Source organism: Acomys minous (genome assembly GCF_964271855.1).
Source record: "Acomys minous genome assembly, chromosome: 7".
Taxonomy (NCBI): domain Eukaryota; kingdom Metazoa; phylum Chordata; class Mammalia; order Rodentia; family Muridae; genus Acomys; species Acomys minous.
The window spans coordinates 96111955-96125081 of record NC_140488.1 but is presented as its reverse complement, the minus strand read 5'-3'; the positions used below and the strand labels follow the sequence as shown (position 1 = coordinate 96125081).

The 13127-nt window shown below is 41.1% G+C and overlaps 1 protein-coding gene across 1 annotated transcript in view; it reads right to left on the bottom strand.

Annotated features, from left to right (window-relative positions):
• The window catches only part of ACE2 (angiotensin converting enzyme 2), a 52137-nt gene that overhangs the window by 4250 nt on the left and 34760 nt on the right, over positions 1-13127 (bottom strand). The window contains exons 11-17 of the mRNA XM_084788987.1: positions 11330-11474; positions 9649-9747; positions 8185-8307; positions 7588-7760; positions 6106-6164; positions 2652-2752; positions 1743-1859 (exon numbers count right to left, since the gene is read on the bottom strand). Of these exons, the coding sequence (XP_084645113.1) occupies positions 1743-1859; positions 2652-2752; positions 6106-6164; positions 7588-7760; positions 8185-8307; positions 9649-9747; positions 11330-11474 (817 nt within the window). The remainder of the gene's footprint in view (positions 1-1742; positions 1860-2651; positions 2753-6105; positions 6165-7587; positions 7761-8184; positions 8308-9648; positions 9748-11329; positions 11475-13127) is intronic.

The following is a 13127-nucleotide window of genomic DNA, read 5'->3' as shown; positions in this document are numbered from 1 at the left end:
AACAAACAAACAAACAAAAAACAAAAACAAAAACAAAAGTGTCTGACATCACAACATCCTACTATAGGTGTAACTCAGAGGAGAAAGTCAAATGCCGACAAATAGCCAACTTAGAATTAGTCATAACTCCTAGTAACCTCAAGAGTGCCTCAAATCATTCTATAACAGTTGTTTCTAGAAAGGAAAGTTTGAGACTCCCCGAAGTTTATAGCTGGGAATCCAGGAAAAGAAGGCTCTTTCATGATGACCTCAGCCAGTGGTTTGTCTAAGGCTGATACTAGCATTTCTGAGGAGGAGAATCAATCTCTGGATGTGATTCACACACTTAAAAAAACAGGTCAGATTTTCTAGGCACACCCTATCCAGCAGGTCTGAGATCTGGTCGCAAAGGTAAATAGGATTCCTGGTGTAGCTCAATAGTGCCACCTAGTGAGTGGCCCTGGGTGCACTTCCCCCCCCCCCCCCCCCATGACAAAGGGAACCATCCATTTTCCATTCCTGTTATCTTGTTTAAAACAGCGGTGGCAAACTGGACAAATTATTTCTTACAGATTCTCACTGTTCCATAGTAAATCCCTCTCTTAGTGTGGGAGACAACCTACGTGAAAGGAACCTGATGTTTGCTTGCCTTATTTCCTGATTTGGGAGTTGAATAAATCTTTCATAATGTCCCTGTAACAAATGGTGGCAGTGTGTGCCCATTTCCTTTCTGCGCTTTCCAAACATGCTAGCCAAGCTTCCTTTAGCGAGAAATGACTTCCCTTTGCTGAGACCATTGTTAAGCTAGAGAGGCTATGAAATGAATGTCAACTGGAAACAGGTCTCAGACAACGACTAGTGAGAGGTGGTAAATATGCCAGCTCCCTCGGACCTCCGCTGAGACAACTGGGGTGCACATCTGACTGTTTCCCAGAGTTCTAGCTTCTGCCAATGGTAACTTGTTTGATAACTTGGAATCTGTCACCTTTCCCCCACTTCTCAGTCTCCTGTCCACAGATTTCCTGTCCACTGCCTCCTAAACAAGCTTATGCCTAAATCTTTGTCTAAGGACCTGCAGCTGGGGCAGTGCCCAAATGAAACAAATCCCTTGCTGTTGGATAATAGTAGAATTAAAACTCAAGTTTGTGCAGCCAAAGAGATGGTTCAGTCAGCAAAGGGCCTGATGTGCAAGCACGAGGAGTTGAGTTTTGACCCCCAGCACCTACATAAAGAAGCTGGGTGTGGTAGAACCCAGTACACGATGGAAATGGGGCAGGGGGCGGGGCAGATCCCTGAAGTTCACTTGCCAGCCTAGCTGAGTTGATTCACATTGGGTTTAGTGAGACACCTTGTCTCAAAAACCTAGGTGGTGACATGTCAGAAAAAGACAGCTAATATCACCCTCTGGCCTCCACCTCTGTAACCATGTCCCGAGCACACACCCATACGCAAATCCATACATATGCTACACAACAACGATCTCAAGTTTTGAGATGAGGTGAAACGTGTAAATGACTTTGAATGCTGCTCAGCACTGAGTGTACACTATTGTAGCATTAGCTAACACCTCCCCCAACCTTTATATATGGTTTGTTTGAAAGTTAAACATCTCAATGGTTATCCCATCCCATGTATCCTCCCATTCCTCCCTCCCTCCCATTTTCCCCTTACTCCTCTCCCCTATGACTGTGACTGAGGGGGATAACCATTGAGATGTAACAAAAATAAATTAATTTAAAAAAAAAAAGAAAGTAAAACATCACCGAATGGCAGCTTCAACTTCACTTCTGGGAATGACGTCAGACACATTTTTGGGTGAAGTGACAAAGAAGCTGAAGGAGACTCTTGGTTTCAAGTTACTCACCCATATATCTTCCACCCTGGGGAGGGGGGGAACAAACAAAAGAAACATTTTACTTCTTTCTTAATGAGAGAATGCAGTAAAGAAAGGAAGTCCTCCCCCTGCTGGTGGAAGGAGATTAGAGCAAGGCTTCCGCATGAGGAGATACAGGGTAGTGGAAAGATAGAACTGACCCAAAACCTTTACACTATCCAAAGCACATGAAATCAGTTGCACAAAAGTTGTAATACCCCCAACATCCCAGATATCTGTGAGTTCAAGACCAACCTGGTTTACAAATCAAGTTCCAGGACAGCCAGGGCTGTTACACAGAGAAACCCTGTCTAGAAAACACACACACACACACACACACAGAGAGAGAGAGAGAGAGAGAGAGAGAGAGAGAGAGAGAGAGAGAGAGAGAGAGAGAGAGAGAGAGAGAGAGAGAGAGAGAGAGAACAACAATGTCCATGCTATCTACAAGTCAAACCAAAAGCATCCTAAAAGAAAGTGACCCAAATTCCAGGATGCCAAATAAATTTTTGGACTGAACCCATGCAAGCAACCATAACTAAGATCAGTGGACCCCCCCCCCCCAAAAAAAAAAGAAAATAGAAAAGGAGGTACAGGAGTAGGAGGAAGAAGAAACGATTCAGTGGGAGTCAGATGTGAGAACTACAAAATACAGTATATACATACATGAAATTGTCAAGGAATTAAAAAAATAAGGTCTACTTAGATATTCTCCTTGATTTCACTTGAAGAAAGTTTAAGTCTGTCTCCTCAGGCTCTAGTGGGAAGGGGTTGTAGAGAACCTAGCAATTCAACTTACCCAAAAGGAACTGTTTGGTTTTTGATCTGTGAAAAGTACTCTCTCATGGCATATGCAACAGATGATCGGAACAGGTACATCTCATTGTCAGTCCACTCATACTGCGAATTCAGAAGAAAGACATCACTTGGTGGGGGCATAGAACAGAGGGAAATGAGGGAGTCCTTGCCGCTGTTCCCAGGATTCTGGCCATCAGCTCTGCCCTCTGATGTGAGTGAGCACGCATCAGCACTCGGTGGTGTAATGGTTTAACCTCCCTACTGACTCTACATAAAGAGATTTAGAAAGTGTGAGACCCAGGATTTTGTGTATCTACCCTACCACCTCCACCAGCAGCACCGGGATGTGCTAATGCTGCTGGTCTGGCAACCATCCCTTCTTCAGGAACCACGGGGCTCACCAGTCCTTTCACTTTGGTTGGATATGAATTGAAATAAAAACCCTGAGAATAGGTTCTTATAGATGGGAGACAGGCCAAAACTGTGGGGTTTGTATGGACTGTCTGTATTTTGTAGGCAACAAAAACTAGCTTTTCCTTATTTTGATAGAAAGCTCTCGGCTATTTGAACCATGCATGATAGCGCACACTGTGATGGCAGCCTTAGAGATGTAGAGGCAAGATAATCAAGACCCCAAGGTAAGCCTTAGCTACATAGCAACTTCAGGGCCAGCCTAGGATACAAGGTTGGGATCTCAAAAAAAAAAAAAAAAAAAAAAAGTCAGCTTCTTTGTTTGCACAGCCTGGTAGAAGGGTTTGCATTACACTGTTTTCTCCAGTAGCTGGCAGTAGAGAGCAATAAATGACACAGGAGCTTACTTTCTCCTTTCCCTTTCAGTGAAAAAGGGAAAAAAACACAGAAGCTTACAAAAGAATGTTTGCTTAAGCTTAGTTTTACCCAAATATGTGAAGTATGGGTTTTGTAATAACGGTATATAAATGTTATTCCTAGTAATTCTCTGGCTAGTACTTCCATAGTTTAAAAACATTGAAAAGCTAAATTCTTAAGATAACTCCATAACTCCAGTTGATGTCTACCATGAAATTACTTGAACTAGGCTGACCCTCTGGCCTTGCTGCACATGGGTACTGAAAGCACATCTCATTCAGTGATCGGCTTCGGAATGTCACACCGTCAAATTTCCATGGAAAGGGAAATTTCCATGCCCAGACATGAGAATTGAGAAGTTTCCTGATCTGCCAGGAGTTGATCTGCCAGGAGTAATTTCAATTTATTAGGCCAATAAAGAGCTAATAAAAGTATGATAAAGATAAATACTCTCTTGAGCCTGCAATGCACATTAAGAAGTAACAATGTCGCTGGGCATGGTGGCACACACCTGTAATCCCAGCACTCGGGGAGGCAGAGACAGACGGATCTCTGTGAGTTCGAGGCCAGCCTAGCTTATAAAGCAAGTCCAGGACAGCCAAGGCTACACAGAGAAATTCTGTCTCAAAAAGCCAAAATAGTCAAACCAAAACAAACAAAAACTAAAGACTAAACAAAAATAACAACAACAGAAAGAAAGAAATAGCAATGCAAAATCAGAGTTGAGAATCAATGGATTTATGTTTCTATAATTGCTTTCTGATAGCCTGTTCTTTTCTTATGAGAGGCAGAAAGGCAGTGGGTCCTGATGGGAGGAGAGCTGGGTTGGAACTGAGAGGCGTACAGGAAGGAGAAACTGCAAGCAAAATACAGTGTATGGGACCAGAATCTATTTTCAATAAAAGGGGAAATTTTCTTTCTTATTTTTTTAATTTCTTACTGCTTATGTTATTTATATTTTGGTGTCTTGTTTATAAAAGTATAGCAAAATTATTTTTCCAGTTCTGAGAACTATATACCGTCTCAGGAAATGGGAAGGTAGAAACTGAATCTTTGTATCTATACAATAAGACAGTGATTTTCTGTAGCACATTGGACTGTTTTATCCCAGTGTCTCAGGTTCACTTCTAAGCCTGCAAAGCTGCTGACCCCATCTACTGAGACAGCATGGCCTCTCCTCTTTCATAATCAAAGCTATTACTGAAAAGGAGACTATTGGGAAAGAGGAAGAGGAAGAGTGAAGGTGTGTTAGGGAAAATAGTAAATAAAAGGGTCAATTGTCCTCAAAGTAAATTATGTAAATATATGTAAATCTTAAAATGAAACTCATTTTTGTATAATTACTACATACTAATAAAACTGTCTTTTTTTTAAAAGCTTGAACTTCCCAAGGGGTGGATCAAATGAGATGGGTGTTTAGGGGTGAGTAATAACTAAAGGTATAAATAATAAGGTTTTCTATAAAATATTTTGTTATCCTAAAGCGCATCTCTAAGTCAATGGTTCTCAAGTGTGGCTGTACTTAGAACTTCTGGGAGATTTAAAAAACTCTTTAATTTTTTAAAATGTATTTACTTTGTGTGCATGAGTGTTTTTCCTGTAACATGTGCATGTCTGATGCCTGATGTCTATGGAAATCAAAATAGGCCACAGGAAACTGGGCTCCCAGCTCCAGGGGTTCTGCATAGTTGTGAGCCACCATAGGGGTGCAGGGAACCAAACCTAGCTCCTCTGCAAAGGCCATAAGTGTTTTAACTGCCGAGCCAACACCCCACGTCCAGTCAAAAAATTCTTCATAAAGCTGAGATTAAAAGCATGTGCCACCATGCCTTTAATCTCAGCACTCAGGAGGTTCTCTGGGAGTTCAAGGACAGCTTCATCAACATAGTGAGTTTGAGGCCAGTCATAACGGCACAGTGAAACCCTATCTCAAACAAAAGAAAACTCTTAGTTCCCAAATCTTGGTGTCACACTCCAGAGCAATTAAACCAGTGTCTCTGGAGGGGAAGCTCATGCACTCATATTTTGAAAACTTCCCAGGAAGTTCCAGTATTGAGCCAAGTTTGAGAATCGGAGTTTCCCAGTCACTGTAAGCCACATGGAGGGCTTATAAAAAATGAGGGTCTTGATTTAGCATGTCCAGGGCTGAGGCTTGACAAACTTCCAAGTTTGAAATTTTTTTCCATAAACCATACTTTTAATAAAAACTAGGATGTAAGTGATTAAGAAAATGAAACCAACCCAAAACCTAAGAAAAGAAACAACCCCTCATCATATGGCCAGATGACCATTCCCTTAAATAAAGTCATAATGGTAAGAGTCAGTCAGGAAGATGGGTGTTTGATAATTAAGGATCAATACAGATGTGTCTGCACAGATCTTCATAACTCATTCAAGATAACAAGTGAAAAGTAGATGTTGCCTATCCAATAAGAGATGGATTACAAAGAAAAAGAAGGAAGGGAGGGAGGAAGGGAGGGAAGAAGAGAGGGAAGAAGGGAGGAGTCAGTTGAAGGCCAGAGCTGGGGTTTATGGTTTAAGAGAACCACGCAGTCTCTCTTTATTAGACCACAAGGGAAGAAAATGCACAAGAGAAAAATGGAATCACCATTTAGAATTATACTCACTGCATCTTTTCCAAGAGCTGACTTTAGGCTTATCCTCACTTTAATGCTTTGGGCGGCATCTGATTAAAGAGAAATTTCAAACAGCTGGTTTAGATAACAGGCTGACCACACATTTTTCTTTCTCTTTCCAGGATTGCGCTAGGGTGACAGCAATTGGATTTTTTTTTTTTAAGGCACAGACACAGCTTTTATAAAATGAGAAATGATGAGAAACTGGTAACTGCTTTCTGAGAGGACCATATATCACGGCTTGATGTGTACACGGAAAGCATTACAGGCCAAAAGAGAGAGTCCCAGAGAATGCTTGGGATTCGGATACAGCTGAGGTGAGAAGAGAATGGGAAGTGGTACTGAAGCGGTAAAAGCCACTTTGGAGATGGCATGGCTCTGCACAGCATCATCACTTATGCAGATAGCCAATTGTAACTTGTTCTCTAACAGAACAGGAAGTAAAACTGGAAAGAACCCGGGAAACGGGGTTCAACCGAGAAGAGCCAGGAGACGATTCTGAAGGACGATTATGGACCATGTGAAGATAGGAGTGTGTACGACTCCAAGGGGAAGTTTCTAGGGAGGAAAATGGAGGCTGAAAAAGTAGATACATTCTACTAGTTGGTAATAAAGAACTGCTCAGTTCGATGGTGAATTGTGTATGCCAAAAACTGAGGTGAATAGAAACTGACACAGACAGGCCACTTAAGAAAGGCCTTGGCTGTGTGGGTGGCCAGACATAACTTTCATATTAAATCTTTACTGAGACAGTGAATAGTGGAAGAGTAGGTAGGAGAGAAGTTCCAAGATTGACTGATAACAAGGCAGCAATGGAAACAAGGTTTTAGAGATAGGAAAATGACTGTAAGAAAGAAACACACAATCTAGCTGATGACAATGTTTGTCTCAGAAGAGTGGCCTGGCTAGGATTTTGGGTTTTTTTTCAACTTGACATGGCTAGTGTTATCTGGGAAGATGAACATTAATTGGAAAAAAAAACTGTCTCCATCTGATTGGCTAATGATTGCTGTGTGAAGTCCCAACACACTGTGGGCAATGGCACTCCTGGGCAGGGAATCCTGGGAAAATTCAAGCTGAGCAAACCATGGAGAGCAAGCAAGTAGGCAGTGTTCCTCTGTGGTCCCTCTTCAGTTCCAGCCTCCAGATTATTGCCTTGAGTGCCTGATGCTGGACTACAAGGTGGAAGCTGAAATAAACCCGTTCCTCTCCAAGTTGCTTTTGGTCACGGTCCTTATCACAGCCATAGGAAGCAAACTAGGTCAAAGGGGAAGAGTCAAGGGCAGTAGGAGAGTGCTATGCTCTCACTGTGGGCATGAGCCTAATAGGAACACTTGACAGTTTGTGGCACGGTCTAAAAAAGAGGGAACACATATTCAGCTGTGTCACAGCCCCTTCAAGGCTATAGCTAAAGGACACAAAGAGGAGCAAGCAAGAAACAATGCGCAATGTTGGTGCAATCAGTGAACTCACATGGACTCCAGTCAGTGTTCCACCCTACAAAAGAATTCCTGTTCTGCAATTTCAGCCACTCAAACAACGGCGCAAAGTAATTGAGCAGTGGTCTCACATCCATATTCCTTGCGCCTACCACATTTTCCAATGCCAAGGTCCAGGGTTCTGATCTTCCAAGACGCAGCATATTGCTACATGAAAACAGACAGACAAAATGCCGGTCATTTTTGAAGGGTTTCAGATGGGCATAGCTTTGCATCTCCATACTGTATACTTCTTTTCTTGGAATTAGCTAGATTTTCTTCTGGCAGATTAGAAAAATAAGGCCCATTTTCAGATAAATCCAAGCCTCAATCTCTCTTTCCTTCCAATTGCTTAAGAGAGAGGCTTGTAGTTATCGCATAGAGACAGGAGGTAGCCCATTCCGGCATCTCAGGATCCAGTTTCCTGTCCCATCCCAAACTGAACATTTATTTCATGGTTGGTTGGAGAAATTCTGAAGTCCCCATTTTTGGGGGTGGAGTGGGGACGAGGCAAGTAAATTAAATTAAATCTAGGCATGGAAACTAATAATATGGGGTGCTAAGAGTTTCAGCATTTTGAGACATTTCTTACAGCAACTTCTGTCCAGCTTCAGTGGAATTTGAGATGTCACATTTGTGCAGTGGGCCATTAAATTTAGCTGCTTGACAAAGGGCTTCTTGAAACTGGAATTGATAAATGGTCCTTGTGTAATATCTGTACAAATGACAAAGAAACAGACAAAAGAAGACTCATGTTTTGTTGCTGTGGTAGAGTCACAGATCCTGGAGAGTATTTAGATTTCTAACCCAAGTAATCTCAGAGGTAATGGTGAAAAGTCTTTCTCTAGCAGGGATCTGCCATGAACTCTTCAGATGCACTGCACACTATTTGCAGTGCATATATTTGATGGTAGAACTGAGTTGCTGCTCTGCCACAGCTTAGTCACATTTGCATTGCTGTCACAGACTTATAGCCCTTTCCTATAAGGTTCTGTCAAACTGCTGCTTATACCAGGTAAGTAATATTCCCATTCTTACAAATACAGAAGGTAAGGCCTACACATGCCTGCATCCAGCATTCAGGAGTGCAAGGCTAGCCTGAGACCTACAATAAGTCTCTGTTTCAAACAAAAGACAAAATAAACAACAATGATAAAATACTCTTTCAATTTATAGTAAGCTCTGTTAGGGATAAGAAGATGGACTAAAAGTGTTTTTCTTGTTGTTTTTGTTTTTGTTTGTTTAGGTTTTTTGGTTTTTTGAGACAGGCTTTCTCTATGTAGCCTTGGCTGTCCTGGACTAGCTTTGTAGACCAGGCTGGCCTTGAAATCACAGTGATCTGCCTACTTCTGAAACTAAAAGTATTTTTCTGCTTCACCAAATGGTCCTGTTTGCTGGTTGTTGTGTTTTTACTTTTGTTTTTTATTTGTTTGTCAACTTGACATAAACTGGAGTCATCTAGAAAGAAGAAACCCCAATTGAGAAAATGCTTCATTCAGATTGGCCTCTAAGCCAGTCTGTGGAGTATTTTCTGGTCAATAATTGGTGTGGGAGGGCTCAGCCCACTGGAGGAGGTACTACCCATGGGCAGGTGGTTCTGTGAGGTATAAGAAGGCAAGCCAAGGCAGCCATGGAGAGCAAGCCAGTAAGCAGTGTTCTTCCACATACTCTGCTTCAGTTCCTGCCTCCAGGTTCCTAACCTGCTTGAATTCCTGCCTTGGCTTCCCTCAATGATAGACTGTGATTGGGAAAAAGGTAAATCAACCCTTTCCTCTCCAAATTGCTTCTGATCATAATGTTTATTGCAGCAATACAAAGCAAAGTAAAACAATCCTTAAAAATGGGCAAAAGATCATATATAAGTTTATTTAACCCAATAAAACATGTTGCATTAATTTGAATTGAAACTAATCATCTACATTAAGCTTGGGGTAGGAGAGAGATAGAAAGGCCTTGTAATTACCCCCTCATTGAGCCCTATTTATGGTTTTGCCATTAGCCCCGGGTATCCTTTAAACCACAGATAGTAAACAGAGAGGAGAAAACTGTCAATTACCGGATGAATGAGTAATCATTAGAGACATGGAACAGGGCTGCAGGGTCACAGTATGTTTCGTCATGAGGCAGAGGCTCCACCACACCCATGATCTCTCGCCTTGGGAAGAAAAGGGAAGTATACATTAGTTGAGGGTAGACCATCATAAGAAGGGAGATCTGAGCTCAACTAGAGGAATTTCACCTGACAGTAGTATTTCTATGGGAACTGAATGTCAGTTGAAATGAAAGTGTCCTAACAATCAGAAAGCAAAGCCTCTTGTGTGTTTTCCCACATTGCCTTAATTCAACCAAAACATACCATTGAAAAACAGCTATCTCTTCAAGACACGGAGTTAAGAACGTCCATAAAGTACATTGTATGGCTATAAATATGCTGTGAAAACCCTATACATCCCTGTCAGAAGTCACACATTATGTGCTCCCGTTGGACCAGAATTTTGTAAAATTGAAATCTTATTCTCCAAAGCTAATTCAAATGCCTCCCCTTCTGTGAAGCCTGCCACTCACCTTCCAATGAAGTTAACCCCTTAAGCTCCCTCAGCTTCTGTGTCTTCTTTTAGGAATGCTTTAATCTCTTGCATTTTATTAGTACTTATTAGTTATACAAAATAATGGTGCTTGTGACATTTCATACCTGTAGGTAAGGTACTTCTTTCATCATCAACCCCTTATTAGCATAGCCTGTCACCTTGCCACTGTTTCTCTTCCTATACCTCTGAACCCTCCTACCTTCATGTTTTATCTCTATGGTTTTCTTTAATACTTGGCCACATCTCTCTCTCTCTCTCTGTGCTGTGGTTTTTCACATGTAAACTCCCCCTTGCCACTGAGACATGAGCTCTGAGAGGATACGGCTGTGTCTTAGTCATTTTTCTAGTTCTAGTGCTAAGTACTGTGCTGGAACGCTAAGGAGAGGCTTTAGTTCTGACTGACAGATTACCAAATTGGCAATCAATACATTGATGCTTTAAAAGTCTGATTCCATGTTAGCAGGAATTCAAAAGTTAGCCCAGTCAGAAAAAAAAAAAAAGGTAGAGAAGCCATGTAGCCTTTATTTTGGACATTACTTAAAAGGACTATCGTTTTGTCCTTTATTATTGAGATTTTTGTAGGTGACTTTGGCTCATCATGGACAGCTTCACTTATACACAAGCGTTAATACCACCCCTGGTTAACCACATTTCCTGTCTTACCTCATGGAAAAAGACTCTTGAAACAATATCCTGGGAGATGATTTCAGGAAACATGAACAAAGGGGTGAGAAAGAAAAACAGGACTCCTCCCAAAAGGATGTGTTATCAAGCATCTGAGTACTATAAGTGATGTGAACTGGTTCCCCCCTGAGGAAGTCTGGGACTCTGTAGACAGTACTCATCACAGGAGCTAGTCCACAGGAAAGCGGAGGAGCTAATGTAGTTAGCCCAGTAGCCCATGTGTTACTGCTTGAGGATTGATGGGGATGACCTTAGTCTCTCAACCCCTCTTGCCATTCATGAGTTCAGGTAACCTTCTAAGACTTCCCCTCAGGCAATGAAATAGAGATACGTGTGTGTGTGTGTGTGTGTGTGTGTGTGTGTGTGTGTGTGTGTGTGTGTGTGTGTAGAGGGCAGCCACATGCTTTTAATTAAACAATAAACCTATAAGGAGACATTTTGCTGGTTGCAAATTCATTGACTTACTTCATCTCCCACCACTTTTTCATCCACTGCTCTCTGGGAATTTCGCCCTTAAAGACCATCCACCTCCACTTCTCTAACATGTAAGTAAACGGTAGCGTTCCAACAATTGTCAGCGCTTGCTTGAGGAGAAAGTTTATTTCTGTTTCTGGAAGTAAAATGGAAAAGGTTGAGTGTTCAGATGGAAATGAAAGCAGTTTTCTAAGAGAAATTGCTTCATCTCAAGCTCATCCTCGAGATGGGCTTACTTCAGGATGGTTAGATGAGAAATATTGGGAGTGGACATTACCTTCCCAGACGATGGATTTGAAATAGGACAAAGCCCAGAAATAGAACAAGTAAGTAAAAATCCACAAGTTAACTAATCCTTATTTTTTACTAGTTTCAATTGCCGTCTTTCAACATCCTCTTATCAGAGGTAATTAGGGCAATTTCATCTATTTCCCAGTCATGCTGTTTATTCTTGAGAGCTCCATACAGGCAGTGACTGTTAATGTCTCATTCAAGACTGTGTGTGCAGCCCAGTGTCTGCTCTATAATGCTCTCTGTGAGTCCTTAGTAAATAAGCAAACATTAAACAGATGTGGGGGAACCTTGTAAACCAGGGCGGGGAACAATTTTTGTCAAATATTGTTCTTTTGCACAATAGGCTGGCTACATAAGTGACAATAATGAATTGTACATTTCTGAAAGAGGTCTATCAGCCATAGAGTGCTTGCCTAATGTGTTTGAGACCCTCAGTTCCATTTCCAGCACTGAAAAAGAAAAAGAAAACAAGCTAGAAGAAAAGAGTCTCAAAAGTTTCACTATTGGACAATGATGTTTGTAGAGATAGATAAGTTTGCTGTAATGTAAACATGACTTATACATATATCATAGCATCATGTTACTCTATTAACGTGTACAATAGTTATGCTTTTATATATTTGCTAGAAATAAATTTAATCCCAAAAAATAAATAGACATCTCTAGAGGGTATCATCCACTGGATAATCAAAAGTACAGTGTTTTTTTTAATGGACTGATTTCTTCCTTAGCAAGAATATTAAATGCTTTTCCAAGCTATGTATATTCATTAGCCTAAAATTAGGGCTGGCCTCCAGAACAGCACAGAAGATTGCTCAAATGTAAATACAGGGACTAATATCTACTCTGTGTATCACTATATCTTGAGGGGAAAATGCCTCACACATAGTAGGTGCTCAATGAATTTCTTTAGAAAAATAGAGAGGCAGGCATGATAGCTTATGGCTAGAATCCTAAAACTTGAGAGGCTGGGATAGAAAGACTCCTGTGAGTTCCAGGATACCCCTGGCTACAGAGTAAAAACCCTTTCTTCAAACAACAAATCATGCACACTCCAAAATAGAAAAGAAGTTTAAGATGAAGAAAAGGAGAAAAAGAATGAAGGAATCTATTGGTTTAATATCATTCATTCACAAATCAAGGCCAGAGCCAAGCTAGTACTTTCCTTGTGTGATATCCATCATAAGAAACATACTGATTTCATCATTTTTGCCTATTCTCAAGGCAGATGTAAAAAAACCCATAAAACAAAACACTGTCTGTTAATTGGCATGAATAAATCATATTTTAAAAGTAAGAAGCAAGTATGGTTACCATAAACTGCCTTTCCCATGTTGCTTTCTTTCTTCATCAAAAAGCACCACTACTGGTTCTAAACTACTGTATCTGGGTCAATGGTGACTATTTCAGACATGATGATGGGCATTTATTAGCTTGCTACCAGGCCCTAAGAGCAAATTGTGCACACAAGGATGGAACTCATGGCCTTGACTTC